A 15,972-nucleotide genomic window follows, 5' to 3' on the forward strand; every position below is an offset into this window, starting at 1 on the left:
AGAGAGCTTCCCAGTAACAGCTTACTGAGCCCAGACTGGGAAGCACTCCAGTTGCAGTTAAAATAGCAGAAATAACCCAAGTGAAAAATAAACACTTCTGCTTTGAATCATTTCACCTTACCTTAAGATGAATCCAGTTGAGTGGCATCATGGACTCCCAGCTTCAGCACTAAGAACACTCTGAAAAAATAAATAAAGACCCTGCCTGTACTCAGGGCTTAGGAATTGGAGGTTTTGAGCTGGAAATACCTCTTGTCTTCCACTTAAATAAAACAAAGGGTGTTGCCACTCAACAGAGTGCAGGGCAGGCTCAATCAGGGATCCATCAGTAACTCACTGCACCTGAGCTCCCTGCATACCTGCAAACTTTTCATTTCAGACCCCAACCATTTGTTACCAGTTACCCTGCAGTCAAAATGAGGCAGGAACCAATAAATATTTCCATTTTGGGTTTATTAACAGCCCCAGGTTAAATGCTCTTGTCCTGGCTTGCTTTCTTCTCCTGGGAAATGATGGGATATATCTGACTTTAAAAATGTGAGGTCATCTCTTGTTTTTATACCTCAGTGTATGTGATCTGAATTTGTGGCTTTTTTCAGAGAACTTGTTGACAAAGTTGATAAACTTTTGCCTCCTACAGCATTGATGATGCAGCAGCCCTGATTCAGGAATATCAGGAGAAATATGGAAATCCTATTCTTGGAGATGTACAATCATCTGATCTTCTCAAGGTAAAACAAACAACTCTTGTACCTCAGGCAGTAATCTCTCCTTTTTTTCTCTAAGACTTTGAGGAAAAAATACTTTCTAGCTGATTTATTTTAGTAAAATGTATTGTAACTTTTTTTTTAAACTAAAATGTATCCTTAATTCAAATAATTCATTTTACTTAAACCAAACCTGCTAAGATTTATGCTTTCAAGTACTTTCACAGGTTTTACATCATATCATCTTTTTCTAAGCTCTGTTAATATTTTTCTTTTCCCTTCCAGATGTATCTAAATGGAGCAGAAGAGACCTGTGCACAGAACTGTCACTGATGAGCTCTTGATTTACCCTTTTCTCCCTCTGCTGGCAAGAAGAAGGAGATGCATGAAGAAGGCTCATTCTGGCCAGGTGAACATTAAACTGAAATATTAACGTTGGGGTTTTTTACCAGAAGCTGCTCCAAACTTTCCACATTTCACTTCACTGTTTCTTCTCAATATTCTATCCCCATTGAAACAGAATTTACAGATTTACAACAGAATTTTCTGTTTCTATTCAACAGTAATATTCATATTCAGCACTTTGGTTTTTAGGAAGGATTAAAGTTTATTTTATTATTCTGTATTTTTCCATGTCTAGGTCTGCTGTCAGGATCACATTAACATTTAATTCAGATAAATAAAACCTTGCATACTTGTGATAAACTTTTTTTAAAACTCTTAAGTGGTGTTCTTCATGTAAAACACACTTTGTAGACAAACTCTTTTACTACAGTGAGCACAAATAAACACTTACATATCCATTTGGGCCTCACAGTATTCCCTAAACCTTTTTTTAATTTTCAAGTTGGCAGTAAACTGATGCTCCAGTTAGTCACTAACCTTCCTTGAATGTCTGCCAAGGGTTTCAACTTTGTTTTTTCTTTATGGCTGCATGTGTTTCACTGCATGAAATTGCAGTTCAGAGCTTCCTGAGACACCAGCCTGAAATGCTTGGCCTTTTCCTCAGGTAAAATAATATTTATTTTTAATAGACTGAAGTTATTCAGCCAGATTATGACACAGAGGCAAGTTCCTTTAAGTTCTGTGGAAAACCATGAGTTTAACTTAAACCTCCATGACCAATTCTTCACAGATTTTTGCCCCCTCCCCATCCTGCACTGAAAAAAAGCTATAACAGAAAGGCCAACAGCTGAATGTTCTTCAGGATAAAATAGCAGTTGGCAGCCATGAGATCTGTTAAAATTTGTTGTTCCCTGCAGCCCTGAGGAGAGCCCAAAGCTCCAGCCACTATTTTAGTCCTCAGCAGCAGCATGAGTGCCCTCTGGAATTATTCCATCATTTCAAACCTCTGGACATGGAGCACAGTGCATATACACAGGTACTGTCAGATCCAGCCCATAAATAAAGAAAAGCCTTTCCTGGTTCTTAGATTTAATGAGACCATCATTCATTAAAGCATTGTGGGAGCTGAAACTGCTTTGATGAGAAAAAAAAAACCTGAAGTTCAATTTTCTACAGTGAAATTACTGCTGTAAATGACAAGTGAACTGTAATATTGTGATATTTTCAGGATCTATTGATCCATTTTATTCTTTTAACTTATTTGGGAATGTTAAAAGGGAGAACATTAAATGTCAAGTGGTTTCTGAAGCAAGCCTGACACTGCCCCAGAGCCCTCACTTTTTGTTCACAATGATCCTTTAGGTCAAACCAGAGCATCAGGCACTCTGAAAGCAACTCCAGCTCTTGCATTTTTTCCAACAAGGGTTGATAAAGCTTGGCTTTTCTAGGAAGTGGAGTTTATTACAACATTAAGGAACAGTATTTAACCAGTTATTTTAATGGAATATTTTACAAATCAGTTCATACAGAGAAAAGCAAGCACAATGCTGCTTTGAAGTTATTACAAATAAGCTACATTGCTAAGCTGGTACTGAGGAAGTGGAATACTGGGAATTAGCAATCAGGTACTGCAGTAACTTGGAGTTCAGAATGAGATGGTAAAAATACCAGACAAGCAAAGACATTTTTAAGACTTTTTGTACTCAATTCTTTCTACTTTCACATCATCTCCAATGAGCTGATAGACATATGTGACTACTGTAGAAGCCTGGATATCCATCAGCACAAATGAAGGAATGATATTGCTGGAAAGAGAGGGGAAAAAAAATATTATACATCATATATCATATAATATATCATATATCATATATTATATCATATTAAATACACATAAATTGCCTTTAGCAGTGTTCCACCACTGCTTCACAGAAATCACTTCATGAAAAACTGATATAAATTTTCTAAGCACACCACATCAGATCTGAAGCTTGATTTATTTATTTCAGTCAAGGAGATTCAGCAACTCTCACCAACCCTTCCTCTCCCTGGCATCTTAAATATTAACATTAAACCTTCACAGCTTCAAAAAACACCCCCACCCCAGGTATTTCCCACCCTTCACCTACTTTTCTAAGGCATGATAGGCTCCTGTAGCTGATCCTGGGTTGATATAGAACTTGTTTTCATGTTCAAATGCCTCAAATTTGTGTGTATGTCCTGAGATGAGGATGTCCACATCAAACTGCCTCTGCAGCAGGGCCAGGCTGGCCATGTCACCCCAGGGAATAACCTGGTGCCCATGAATCAGCCCAATTTTGAACTGTCCAACAGTAACAACTTTCTGTTCAGGGTAATTCAGGTTCTAGGGATAAAATAAAATAAAACAAGCAGACAAAGACAGGTCAGATGAGCAGCTTTACGTTAATAAGAAAAAAAACACCAAGAAGAGAGGGAGAAAGCTTAAGGAAATATGCAGTGTAATCACCACTGCTGCTGCAAACTGAGAGCTACAAAGCTGCTTTTATGAAAAGTGGAGATTTTGGTGGGATGCAAGGAGCTCCAGAGATCTGCCACCAGCAGCTGCTGGGCTCCTGAGCTCCTAAAAATCATTTTTATTCATAGAATCATAGAATCCTAGGGGTTGGAAGGGACCTCGAAAGATCATCTAGTCCAACCCCCCCTGCCAGAGCAGGGCCCCCTAGAGTACATCCCCTAGGAACGTGTCCAGGTGGGTTTTGAATGTCTCCAGTGAAGGAGACTCCACAACCCCCCTGGGCAGCCTGTTCCAGGGCTCTGTCACCCTTACAGTAAAAAAATTTTTTCTGATATTCAACTTGAACCTCCTATGCTCCAATTTACACCCATTACCCCTTGTCCTATCACTGGTCACCACTGAGAAAAGCCTAACTCCATCTCCCTGACACTCACCCCTTACATATTTGAAAACATTGATGAGGTCACCCCTCAGTCTCCTTTTCTCCAAACTAAAGAGACCCAGCTCCCTCAGCCTTTCCTCATAAGGGAGATGTTCCACTCCCTTAATCATCTCAGTAGCTCTGCGCTGGACTCTTTCAAGCACTTCCCTGTCCTTCTTGAACTGAGGGGCCCAGAACTGGACACAATACTCCAGGTGTGGCCTCACCAATGCAGAATAGAGGGGGAGGAGAACCTCTCTTGACCTACTAACCACACCCTTTCTAATGCACCCCAGGATGCCATTGGCCTTCTTGGCCACAAGGGCACATTGCTGGCTCATGGGCATCTTCTTCCTCACAGGAATTCTGCTGGATCCCTTCCCAGCCTCCTTGCTCTTCTCTGGACCTGCTCCAGCACCTCAAGCTCCTTCCTGAGCTGAGGGGCCCAGAACTGGACACAGGACTCAAGCTGTGGCCTCCCCAGGGCTGAGCACAGGGGCAGAATCCCTTCCCTGGACCTGCTGGCCACGCTGTTCCTGAGCCAGCCCAGGATGCCATTGGCCTTCTTGGCCACAAGGGCACATTGCTGGCTCATGGGCATCTTCTTGTCTACCAGGACCCCCAGGTCTCTTTCACCTACACTGCTCTCCAGCAGCTCAGCCCCCAACCTATACTGGGACATCGTGTTGTTCTTCCCCAAATGCAAAACTCTCCACTTCCCCTTGTTGAATTTCATCATGTTTCTCCCTGCCCAACTCTCCAGCCTGTCTAAGTCTCTCTGGATGGCAGCACAGCCTTCTGGTGTGTCAGCCACTCCTCCCAGCTCAGTGTCATCAGCAAACTTCCTACTGAGAGCAGATTTTGCCATTCACATTACTGACTGTAACCCCAACTCTTTTGCTCAGTGTTCTTTCCTTGTTCTCTCAGCAGCACACAACCTCTCTGCCCACTTTTCCTTGCATTCCAAATAACCCAAATGCTTCCTTTATGCAAAAGACAACCCCCAAAAAAATATCATTAACCAGAGAGTTCACTACCTCATCGAAGTCCCCTCTGACAACATGAACATCCCCAGCCAGAGTCTTGAGGTAGTCATAAGTGTCCTTGGTGCAGAGGTTTCCTGTGCAGAGGATGTGCTGGATTTTTCCTGGCACCAGCAGTTTTTTGAACTTGGCTGGGAGGCTGTTGCAGCGATGTGGGATGTGAAGATCTCCTAAAACTAACACCAACTTAGCAGTGCCAGGGCAGGGAAGGAAGATGAGTGAAGGGAGTTACTGAGAGAGGAATCACCAGGAAACAGAAAGCACTGCAATGTTTTCTCCAGCTTCATCACTTTGCATTCTGATGTAAAAGCTCCTAAACTAAGAATGCAATGCTCATGGAGTGTTGCTGTGCTGAGGGAAAACAAGTGGCTAGCACAGAATATTATCAAGAGGGGGTCCTACAGAACCACTTAAATTTCATTATTTTTTCACTGAAAGCTACTGGAAGATATAAAAAAAATAAATGTCTCACTGCTTGATGTCTTTTACCTAAATCTGGGAACAACCAGAAACCTCCACCATTTATTTGCTTCTGAACATCCCAAAAAATAAAAACCAAACCAAAAGGACATCTCTAGTGCATGTTCTCCAGCACAGACCTGACTAAATTCTGGCAATTTCCCTTCAAAACTGCATCCAGGTTTCCCTCTACATTAATTTTGTTAAAAAAAAAAAAAGACAAAAAGAACACACACAGCAAATCTGCAACATGTTAATATCTGACCAGACCTGGAAAACTCTCCAGAATCAACCCCTGAACAACAGAAAAATTTAAGTTTAAAAAATAAAAGCACTGCAGAGAGGATGAACCAGCCTGAAGCACCCACTCTGCTTCCAGCACCAGTTCTGAAAAATTCTGGTTTCAGAACAAATTTAATTCAAAACCAAGGACTCAGGTGCAGTGAGACCACAGCTTAGTGCCACAGGCTTTAAATCTGCAAATAAGGAAATAATGCAAGCAACAGCAAAAAAAAAAAAAAAAATGCAAAAAGGACATGAAAAGCTCTATGAAGCAGGGGGTGTTATGCCACTAAAAAAAAAAAAAAAAACTGGCTCTGGAGCACCCATAGCTCCATGTTTTAAAAAACTGGTTTATCTTCCAGCCATAATGCTTTGTTAGTAAGAGAGGTCCTAAAATAACAAGCATCAAATGTGTTTGGAAAAGACACAACCCAGAGAGATATAAAAGCAACCATAACCAAGCTGGGAATTTCTCATTTTAATAGTTGCTTGTTTCAATTTTTAGGCCATGCAGCCAACACTCAAAAAAACAACCAAAAAAAACCAAAACCCAAACTCAAAGGCCAGAGGGAACCTGGGTGTTTGGGTTTTTTTTTGTTAGGGTTTTGGTTTTGTTTCAAACCCATGCAGCTCTGGATGGTTGGAAGCATCCATAAAGCATCAGAGGTTTTTAATCCCTGAGCTGTCAATTAAAAGTAACCCAGGAGAGAGCAAAAAACCCAAAAAGAATGAATTTTTATGGCTTTTCAAGAGCTGCCAGTGAAAAACACCCTCAGTGGCATCAGCCTGGAGATGACAATAATTGAATAACAGCAAAAAATGGGTAAAAATTTATGATTGATGCTGATTGATTGATGCTCTCACTGATGCTTCAGGGATGCAAACACCTGATGGGGATTTAATGTTTGATAAAATTATATCTTAAGTCAAGACTTTGCTTCCCCCAAATCACCCCTGAGTTCCCAGGACTCCAAGGAAAGCTCAGGAAGCCACAAATAAAAAGCCCTGAGGTGTGAGGGACAGAAAAGAGCGGCAGAGAACGAGGTAAAATCGGGCTTTGAGGAGCTCGGGTTCCATCTCCCGGGTTTGAGGAGCAGCCCCCGAGTCCCGGGAAGCCGCGGGACAGGAGCAGGGACACAACCGAGCCCTGAGCAGGGGGTTAGCAAGAGCCAAGAGGAGTCAACTTACTCTGTGCCCCGCCTTAGGGGAATGGAGGAGTTGATTGCAGACAGGGGGGGGATGAAAAACAGGGCGAAACATGATCAATGTTAACACGAAAATAAAATAAATTAAAAAAAAAAAAAAAAAAAGCAACAGAAGAGAAAATAAAGCCAAATGAACAGGCAAACGATAATTAATGAATTGTTGATGTTGTGAAAGAAGCGTTAAAAAAATATCTATATAGATACGGATATAAAATCAATTAATAAATAGATTTTAAAGCGGCCCCGGTGCCAGCCCCTCCTCACACGGCCTCCTCACCACCGCCGGGCCCTCAGCGGCCTCCGCCTCCTCTCAGCGCTCCCCTCCCGCCCCTCCATCCACCTCAGTTCGGCGCTCGGTGAATTTCTGACAGAAAAACCTCCCCTGAGCGCCCGCCGGGCCCCGGGTCCCGCTCCCCCCGCCGCACCGCGGGGCCCCGCTCCCCCCGCCGCACCGCTCCCCCAGGCCCGGCGGGCTGCGGGCAGCAGTAACGAGCCTGGAATCCCTCACAGGGCACGGCGGGGCGAGTGCCCAGGGGGTGCGGAGGTCCCGGGCTGCCCCCGCCGCTCACCATCCTGCCCGGTACCGCCGCCCGCACTCCCGCCGCCGCGGCTCCTCCCGGAAGCGAGACCGGCGCTGCCCCACCGCTACGGCACCTCCGAAGGACCAAACTACCCCGAAACGCGTTTCTCCGCAGCCACCTCCCTGTGGTTCTATCCGGGTCTCTGAGCCCCGCCCGCAAGGGGGCGTTTCCCGCCCTTTCTCCTGTGTGAGGAGGAGGACGGGGGGAGGGGGGACGGTAGCGCGGCGGCCGCCATGAAATGCGTGATTGGGGGGGCTCATCTCAGAGGTACCCGAGGCGGCCCCAGGGCAGGCAGCAAACCTGGGGGGAACGCGTCCCCCAGAACGGGTCTGCCTGAGGGGCGGGACGGCTCAGAGCCGGGCTGGCAGCCGCGGGGATGCGTGACGGGCGCTGCCCTCCCTCAGTGGATTCCCCGGGTGCGGGGCCCGAAGCGCTGCGGGTCACGGCAGAGCTGAGGAGCTGCTGCTGCCTCATCCCCAAGGCGACAAAAGCGTTTGTTATTTGTGGGGCAGGCTGCAGGTGGGGCAGCAGAGAGCTGTGGTTTGTGGTACTTGCAGGTGGAAAAGCCACCTGGGTGCCTCCCTCTGGACGCTGTTTTCCTTCCAGAGACCCCAAAAAAAACCTGCACGCCACATTTCACGCAAAATGCTGTTGCCCCAGTGCCAGGGTGTGCAGAGGCAAATTTTGAGCCCCAGTGCTTGTTCTTCGTTTCTTAGGGCGTTTCTTTACAGGCATCCACCTGCTCTCTGTCTTGCCCACCTCCTGAATGCCATTTCTCACCAAAATGGTGTTTTGTACACCCAGATTCAGTCCATTTCTGGTGAAATGAGGTCATGGCAGTTGCTGCAAAGGGACAGGGGAGGCTCCAGGAGCACCTCGTTGAAGGCAGCTTTCAAAACAAGGACTTTGTGAGGCTAAAAAGGAGAAAGCAATGTTTGCCACCACACCATAAGTTTTCTTTGAAATGCACAGGAAATGTACAATGTTTCCTCTTAAGCTATTCCGGAGAAAACGCAGTAAACCATTTTTTTTTTAAATTAAAATGCATATTGCACTGTTTTCTTTTCCTGCTAGTGTTTGGAAGAGCAATACATGCCATAGCACGGATTAGTGATGAGTTTTGGTTTGACCCCGTAGAAAAAGGTGTAAGTGAATTTCATTTATTGTAATTTTTAAATCTCTACAGGAAGCATAATCATTTGTTGGATATTGTGCCATTAATATGCCTCCAGTTAATCCACCACCATTTCCAGCAGAATGAGGGATTTCTCTAAAAGTTTCTCACTTAAAAGTGATCAACACAACTTGCTGGGAAGCTGGAAAAGCAGAAGCAGAGAGAATTTTTTTATACCTTTTTATTTTTGAGCTGCTGGGAATGTCTTTGCTCATCTGTACGTAACCTGTGGATGGGTGTACAGGCAGATTGGTTTAGAATAAGCTCCAGTCCTTCAAAAGCCAGCTAGATTTTATATGTTTAGGTAACTCACACTTCAGGGCCACTTATATGTCCATAAATTTCATTCCTGTGCCTGCACTCCACCAGTGACTTCTGACCAGTAACAGTGGAGGCTGTAAGTGTAACCCTCATCTTTAATTCCAGAGGTTTTGTGGCTTAGGTGCTGCACTGAAGCACAGAGATGCCTTTCTTTTGTTAAAGGTTCAATCTGAAATGGTTTTGAGATAGTAAAGTATTTTATTTGTATTTTCAGCTTGCCTTAAGATCAGTGAACTCTTCAAGGTCAGCATATGCCTACGTCTTCTTTTCATCCATGTTTTTTCAACATTACTGCTGGACAGCTGCAGCTCAGCCATGTCAGAAGGAAAAACAGTTATCCCTCTCTTGTAAATTGATAATTAAGGTACATTTTAATGAGCTGTTATGCAAAGCTTTGTGAGCAGCCAATTAGCCCAGTTTCCAAATGAAATTGCACAGGGAAGTGCTCTAAACTCAAGCACTTCTGAGCAATTCTGCCAAAGAGAGCATTGGTGTTTATTTACAAGTTGTACCTCCATGGCCATTAAAAAAAAAAAAAAAGAAAACAAAGCTCTAAAAGCAGGAGCTTGATATAAACTGCACAAAACTCAGGAAATAACATTGCAAAATTGTAACCTCTGCACTGATTTTTTTTTTTTTTTTCTTTACAGTCAGTTCTTCCTGTATTTAGATGTGTAAATACACTGGAAAGGAATGTAGAGAAATGCAGCATTTACACCAATATTAATGATCACCACATAACTTTTCAGCTCCTCTGCAGACATGGTAGGTTACACATCCAGACTTTACAGAAAGAGAAGCAGTTTAAAACAGCAATTTTGGTACAATTATGAACTGAATGGTGTTGATGGAACATTATGCCAAACAGTTGCAGCTCTTCATGCCATAATTTATATTTATCATGCACATCCCCTTGTTCAACTGAAGTTACACCAGGCTTTACCAGATGAACATTCTTCAGCAGTTACACATCCTGTGTATTGCCAACTGAAGACATTTAGAATTAGGAGTAAATTCTGAAAACAAGCAAAAAACCAACAAAGTTATAGAAAAGGAGGAAAATCCTGGTTGGCAGGTGTCTGACCCAGAGGATTTCCCCTTCCAGCAGGGTAAGAGGTGTGGCACAGGTCTGGGTACATCCATCAGCATTTGTCTTTGCAAAACTCACCAAGAACCATCATGATGAGCTGGGCAGTGGTTTATATAATTAAAAATCTAGCTTAAATTAATAATGAAATCATATATTGAATTAGGGCTCAAGACATTAAAGCTCTGGTAGCTCATGCTTATCTGGAGATAAGAGATCTGGAGGGTTTCTATCCCACAACCATTTATAGAATGATACCAGTTAAATTCTGCAGCCTTTTTTTCCTTTGCATTTGTTGTGTTTGCTGCTGTTCACTTATTTCTTGTGGATTCTCAAAAACTCAGAAGCTGGAGAAGCAGAACCAATAGGCTGAAGGAGTTCACAGATCACAGGTTAATCCAGGTTTCTTTTTGTGGGTGAGTTATTTCCATGCAGCCAGAGTGAGTTGCTTAGTTACTTTCTTCACTGAGATTTCCTAAAAGAACAATTAATATTGAAGAAAATATTGAAAATTTCAGATCAGCACTGATTTTTGTTCCTGTCCTTTATATTTAGGTGTTGTAAAAACCTACAATCTGACATTTCAGGAATGTGATCCACTGCAGGCTGTTTTTGCAAAGCACTTGTGTCCAAACATACTTAAAGTCCACTCCAGGTAAGGCATATTTAAAAAAGCATTTTTTTCTGAAAAAAAATACTGCTCTCACAGTGATTAACATCATCAAAATCTGATTAGAGCACAGCCAAATATGGTGAATTTTGAGCACCATCATCAAAATCTGATTAGAGCACAGCCAAATATGGTGAATTTTGAGCACTTTCCACCTGAAGCAGTGCTTCCATTTTATAGGAAAAGACTCCAGTGGTAATAATACAAATTTTTAAAATGAAATAAGGCAAAGTTTTGCCAAGATTTGGCAAATAAGCCAAGATTTGGCTTGGCACCACCAGCAAGGAGCAGCTGGTGCTTTTCCTGGCAGCATTTCTAGGAAATGTGTTTTTTGTGCACAGGAACTCTTTTAACATTAAGTGACATTTTGCAGGCTGCTGGCTGATGTCATGATTCACTTCCCAACCAGTCAAGAAGAAGTAACCTTAGCAGTTACTCCAATGAAAGTTTGTTTCAAGAGTTACACAGAGGAGGACACTGGTAAGAAAATTCAAATTATTGGGACTTTTCAACCAGGTGACTCAAAGGAATAACAGCTAAATGGAAAATGCATTTTATGGCTGAGGTTTTTAAAAGAAGAAACAAATATATCTGGGTAGATTTCAGGTCAGAGTGCCACCCTCTGGTTTTAATATATTTTAAGTAGGTATGGTTTAGCATTAAATAACATTAAATAACATTTTTGTGGTATCTGTGCAGGTATCAGACCAAGCAGCCAATTGAAATAAATTATGCCACTTGCTGTGGGCTTGAACAGAGGTAATGACTGTGCTGCAAGAGCAGAAGCATGGCAGCAGGCAGGAAAATAAGGAGATAATTTCATGTTTTAAAAAGAAGTATTTAAACCTGAATTGCATAATTACAGAATTGAGGTCATTACAGAGTGGTTTTTAGTCCAGGGGCAGTGCAGTGTGTTTGCTGGGCTGATGCTTGTGCTGCTGCCATTTTCACCTTTCCATCTGAGCTGGAGAACAATCTGGGTCTTTAGGGGGTGACTCAAACTAATTTTCAAGATGTAATTGTGTTTTTGAAGTCATTTTCTTGCATATCATATAAAAAGTAGGTCAAGAGAGGTTCTCCTCCCCCTCTATTCTGCATTGGTGAGGCCACACCTGGAGTATTGTGTCCAGTTCTGGGCCCCTCAGTTCAAGAAGGACAGGGAAGTGCTTGAAAGAGTCCAGCGCAGAGCTACTGAGATGATTAAGGGAGTGGAACATCTCCCTTATGAGGAAAGGCTGAGGGAGCTGGGTCTCTTTAGTTTGGAGAAAAGGAGACTGAGGGGTGACCTCATCAATGTTTTCAAATATGTAAGGGGTGAGTGTCAGGGAGATGGAGTTAGGCTTTTCTCAGTGGTGACCAGTGACAGGACAAGGGGTAATGGGTGTAAATTGGAGCATAGGAGGTTCAAGTTGAATATCAGAAAAAATTTTTTTACTGTAAGGGTGACAGAGCCCTGGAACAGGCTGCCCAGGGGGGTTGTGGAGTCTCCTTCACTGGAGACATTCAAAACCCACCTGGACACGTTCCTAGGGGATGTACTCTAGGGGGCCCTGCTCTGGCAGGGGGGGTTGGACTAGATGATCTTTCGAGGTCCCTTCCAACCCCTAGGATTCTAGGATTCTATGATTCTATGAAAGGGGATGCTGCCAAAGCTGAGGATCATGACCCCCCCCCCCCAAAAAAAAAATTAGTGCCTTGAGCACAGGGGTGGGCACCGTGCTGAGAAAGCTGTGGAGAGGGAGGGTGAAGTGGTGGAAACTGGAGAGAAACAGAGAAGAAATTACTGAAAAGATGACAAAGAGTCCATTTTGAGTGACCAATTATGTTTAGAAATGCACATTCACAAGGGTTAGTGTAGGAAAGAGACTGAAAGAGCAGGTAAAAATTTAATGAGGTATCAAAAATGCCAAACAGCCCAGGAGAAAAAGGAGGAATTAGGAGCATTGTTCTTGATGTGTAGCATGTGATGCATTACACTGCCTGCAGCCAGTGTTCTGCAGGCACTGAAACAAAAGGTGCCCTTTGAACACATAATCTGGTGGTGTCTTGGCTTTTTCCACATTTGGGTTTAATTTTTAAAGTAAGAAATTGCACCTCCTGCCTCAACTTGCTCTCGTTTGCACGTGGCTGGCTCTGCTGTGTGCTAAGGATTTATTCCTGCAGCCTTAAGGAACCCTACAGGAGTGCATCTGGACATGCAGTGGGGACTTGGTAAAGGCTGAGGGGAAAAAAAAAAAAAGCAAAAAAAGCCTTTTGAGCAGGGAAAGAGAAGCCTGGGAAGAGTTTATAAATACTTAGCAGCATGGCACTGGAAGAGAACTGGAGTGGTGTGGAGTGTTTTGTTTTTCTGACTGCCTCTAACACAATGGAAAGCACAGAATTAGAATAATTTGGGTTGGAAGGGACCTCTAAAGGTCATTAGTCCAACCCCCTCATCTCTTACTTTCTTGTCTAATGGGCACCAGGAACAATAGAACACCTGTAACTGAAAAGCTTTTTTCCTCAGGAAGAAATTCTCATTTAAAACAAAAGACCTAAGCCCACCTTCATTGTCCTCTGCTGATTGTCAGCAATTACAATTCCTTTATCCAAGTCAGGAGGAATTTTGCTCCTCCCCTCCTCTTCCTCTCTGGGAGGAATGCACGAAGCAGGGATCAGGTCAGATCATGCAGTGGAACACAGAGCAGGTTCTGTTAAAAGCCATTAAATTCCACCCAATTTACTGTGAATAAATTGAGGATTTACTTAATGATGAGGTGAGTGTAGATAAATAGTCACATACCAGTGTTATAAAAGTACAGTTTAGCTGATATAAAAACTTCATGGTTATAATTGTACTTTTCTTGAGTCCAAACTTCACTCCTTTGAGTCCCTGACTTCCTTGTTGCTTCAAACAGATTTTTCCAAGACAATGCTCACTGAAATCCAGCTGCATCCAGATGAATTTGACTACTTTCAAGTCGGAGTGGATTCTGAAGTGACATTTTGCCTTAAAGAATTGAGGGTAAAGGAAGAATTTGTCTTGAAAATAAAACATTTCCTGTTTATTTGCCTGCCTGGCTGAGGACAATGCAGGGTGGCCCTGGGACGTGTTCCACCAGGCCCCCTGATTGGCAGCAGCGTTTCACCACCTGATTAGGGATTAGTTTTTAAACCCAGGATCTTTGGGACACTGCCCAGTCCCTCACAGTGGTCTTTGAAAGGCCAGCAAAACATTTTGAAACCACCACCAACGTGGCTTCAGTGCTGGGCAGACACTGGAACTGTGCTGCAGAAACCTTTGTGGCCACACAAGTCCCATGAAGAGAAACTTCTCTGGCAAAGCCCCAGGCAGGGAAGGCAAGAAACACACTCTAGAAGTAGGAGATTGTTATCCTCTTTTTGCTTGTAACAGCAGCTGGGATAAACTGACATTCTAATATTAATCTTCTGGTTTTAAAAACAGTGCTTTCCCACCCACCTCTTATTTACAGGGCCTGCTGGCATTTTCAGAAGCTACCAGTGTTCCTGTCTCAATCCATTTTGATGTATCTGGAAAGTATGTTTTGGAATCTGCCTGATGAGAACTCTACTGCATTTACAGCTGCTTTTTGTCTGCAAGTTACTCAATGAATACTTCACAGATTTTCATTTCCTCCCAAAAGCTGCATTTCTAACCAGTGATACAGGTTAAGTAGTTGGTTGCTACACACATTTAACACAGGCAGCAGCACTGCCAAGCCAGCCCTGCTGGCTGATGAGCAGCCACAGGTTATCTGGACACTGCAGGCTCAGTCTATTTTACAATGATTTTATTTTGTAGTCTGAAAAACACTATGTTTACATTTTTACACCTAGAATTTGTCAAGGTATAATATTGTGCAGCATTTGCTTGTTGCTGAATTTAAATCTGTAAGGAGAAACCACCTCCTGTTTCCTCAGCAGCCAAGATATTGGACTTCCAGATTTTTAGAGAGAGATTTTTTTTAATCTGTGGGTTTGGAATTGCACGAGGTGTGACACCTCCTAAATCTGTGTAACCATGCACTCTGGTTTAGTCTCTGAATCTCTGTTTTTAGGCCAATTGCTTTCAGCATTGAGGACATGGTGCTGGAAGCCAGCTTCATCTTGGCCACCTTGTCTGATGTTGAAAAGGCACCAGCTTCCCAGCAGCCTCCCTGCCCATCCCAGCTCCAGGAAAGGTACCAGGGGGTGAAGGAGACAGGCAGGAGGAGGGGAGGGGAGAGGTGCTTGTTGAGAATCTGGAGCCATAATGCTTGTTTAACAGAAAGTAAAGACACTGTAAGAAAACCACAGAAAAACCAGTTACTAACCTGCCCTGGGCTCTCCAATCCAGCTCGAAGACACATCTGGGTAAATCTGAAAAACCCTCCATGGGTGAAGACAGCAACACAGAAGCTGCTGCTCCCCAGGAGCCTCAGGGGAACAGAAGTGCACCCGACACAGGGTCAGCAAAACCTCTGAGTCCCTTGGGAAAACACAAAAATACTCCTCAAGTGACCAGGAAAGCTGTGACAGGCACCCAAGGAGCAGCCCTGGGGGAGGCAGAGGAGCACGGGCTGGGGAGAGAGGCAACAGCATCTCAGTATCAGAAGGTAAGGAGGCTCCCAGGGGAATCCCTCTGCTGGACACTACCTGGGGGTAGTCTGGGGGTTGCTCCATGTCCAGAGTCAGTCCTGCATGTGGTGTTTTCCATGGAATCAGCTTTCCCAGCAGCACAGCTGGCAAGAACCACCACGATCATGTTTAATGCTGGGAATACTCAGAGATGCTGGGTGTGCTTCTGTAGGGAACACTGTAGAATGGTAAATATTTTAGTGGCAAAAGCTTCAGAAATGATAAACCCCCCCAGTTCTGCATTGCATGCAGATTCTTACTTCTGTAACTATTGCCTTTTCCAGTTTCATTCCTTATTTTTTGGAGCAGTTTCTTGTAAGGAGAGGGAAGCCTTCAGTCACACCTTCCATAGTTTAGCAACAGCGAGCGACACCGAGGAGGATTTTGGCAACATGCAGAGCTCTCAGGTTTTCTAGTGACACAGGAGGTGTTTCAATCCAAGGAAAAACCACCAGGAATTTTCTTGGAGTTTGACAGGAGGTTTTGACCTGGTAGTGGTGGAGCTGTTTCTAGTTTTGTGAGTTGAACTGGAGTTCTTCAGCAAGGCAAAACCTGGTGGAAACTCT

General features: G+C 43.6%; 3 protein-coding genes across 7 annotated transcripts in view; 2 read left to right on the forward strand and 1 right to left on the reverse strand.

The window, feature by feature from the left end:
* KNTC1 (kinetochore associated 1) overlaps nt 1-2,111 on the forward strand; it is a 33,190-nt gene extending 31,079 nt beyond the window's left edge. Inside the window, exons 62-64 of one of the 2 annotated variants that reach the window (XR_011729626.1) lie at nt 641-731; nt 993-1,116; nt 1,970-2,111. Coding sequence is in view for 1 of the 2 variants with exons in the window: in XM_071762863.1 (XP_071618964.1) it covers nt 641-731; nt 993-1,040 (139 nt within the window). In the remaining variant the exon portion in view is untranslated. Of the gene's footprint in view, nt 1-640; nt 732-992; nt 1,413-1,969 lie in introns of those variants that run through there. The other variant, XM_071762863.1, reaches the window with a different exon arrangement.
* A 418-nt stretch (nt 2,112-2,529) lies between these two features.
* On the reverse strand, nt 2,530-7,796 carry VPS29 (VPS29 retromer complex component). 2 transcript variants are annotated; one of them, XM_071762880.1, is made up of 4 exons: nt 7,526-7,796; nt 5,005-5,196; nt 3,179-3,414; nt 2,530-2,857 (listed from the first exon to the last, which is right to left on the reverse strand). In XM_071762880.1, exons 1-4 carry the CDS (start codon nt 7,526-7,528, stop codon nt 2,740-2,742), a joined length of 549 nt encoding a protein of 182 aa, XP_071618981.1. In that variant the 5' UTR covers nt 7,529-7,796; the 3' UTR covers nt 2,530-2,739. The 2 variants fall into 2 exon arrangements, with proteins under 2 accessions (XP_071618981.1, XP_071618980.1); XM_071762879.1 differs by lacking the exon at nt 7,526-7,796 and adding an exon at nt 6,940-7,050.
* On the forward strand, nt 7,754-15,970 carry RAD9B (RAD9 checkpoint clamp component B). 3 transcript variants are annotated; one of them, XM_071762872.1, is made up of 11 exons: nt 7,754-7,804; nt 8,612-8,682; nt 9,247-9,396; nt 9,683-9,797; nt 10,675-10,774; nt 11,163-11,269; nt 13,687-13,793; nt 14,263-14,327; nt 14,848-14,970; nt 15,126-15,384; nt 15,691-15,970. In XM_071762872.1, exons 1-11 carry the CDS (start codon nt 7,771-7,773, stop codon nt 15,820-15,822), a joined length of 1,263 nt encoding a protein of 420 aa, XP_071618973.1. In that variant the 5' UTR covers nt 7,754-7,770; the 3' UTR covers nt 15,823-15,970. The 3 variants fall into 3 exon arrangements, with proteins under 3 accessions (XP_071618973.1, XP_071618972.1, XP_071618971.1); XM_071762871.1 differs by having other exon boundaries at nt 15,126-15,259; nt 15,431-15,970; XM_071762870.1 differs by lacking the exon at nt 7,754-7,804 and having other exon boundaries at nt 8,293-8,682.
* The last annotated feature ends 2 nt before the right edge of the window (nt 15,971-15,972 follow it).

The sequence above is a fragment of the Heliangelus exortis genome, chromosome 19 (genome assembly GCF_036169615.1).
Source record: "Heliangelus exortis chromosome 19, bHelExo1.hap1, whole genome shotgun sequence".
Classification (NCBI taxonomy): Eukaryota; Metazoa; Chordata; class Aves; order Apodiformes; family Trochilidae; genus Heliangelus; species Heliangelus exortis.

Excerpts from the sequence above, each read along its gene's own strand:
- VPS29 (XM_071762879.1), bottom strand. The coding sequence starts at position 7,011 with ATGTTTCGCCCTGTTTTTCATCCCCCCCCTGTCTGCAATCAACTCCTC. Across the intron at positions 5,197-6,939 it reads CCCCTAAGGCGGGGCACAGA|TTGGTGTTAGTTTTAGGAGA; the intron begins GTAAGTTGACTC and ends GGCACTGCTAAG. Across the intron at positions 2,858-3,178 it reads GCCTATCATGCCTTAGAAAA|CAATATCATTCCTTCATTTG; the intron begins GTAGGTGAAGGG and ends CTCTCTTTCCAG.
- RAD9B (XM_071762870.1), top strand. The coding sequence starts at position 8,371 with ATGGCAGTTGCTGCAAAGGGACAGGGGAGGCTCCAGGAGCACCTCGTT. Across the intron at positions 9,798-10,674 it reads TCAGCTCCTCTGCAGACATG|GTGTTGTAAAAACCTACAAT; the intron begins GTAGGTTACACA and ends CTTTATATTTAG. Across the intron at positions 11,270-13,686 it reads TTACACAGAGGAGGACACTG|ATTTTTCCAAGACAATGCTC; the intron begins GTAAGAAAATTC and ends TGCTTCAAACAG.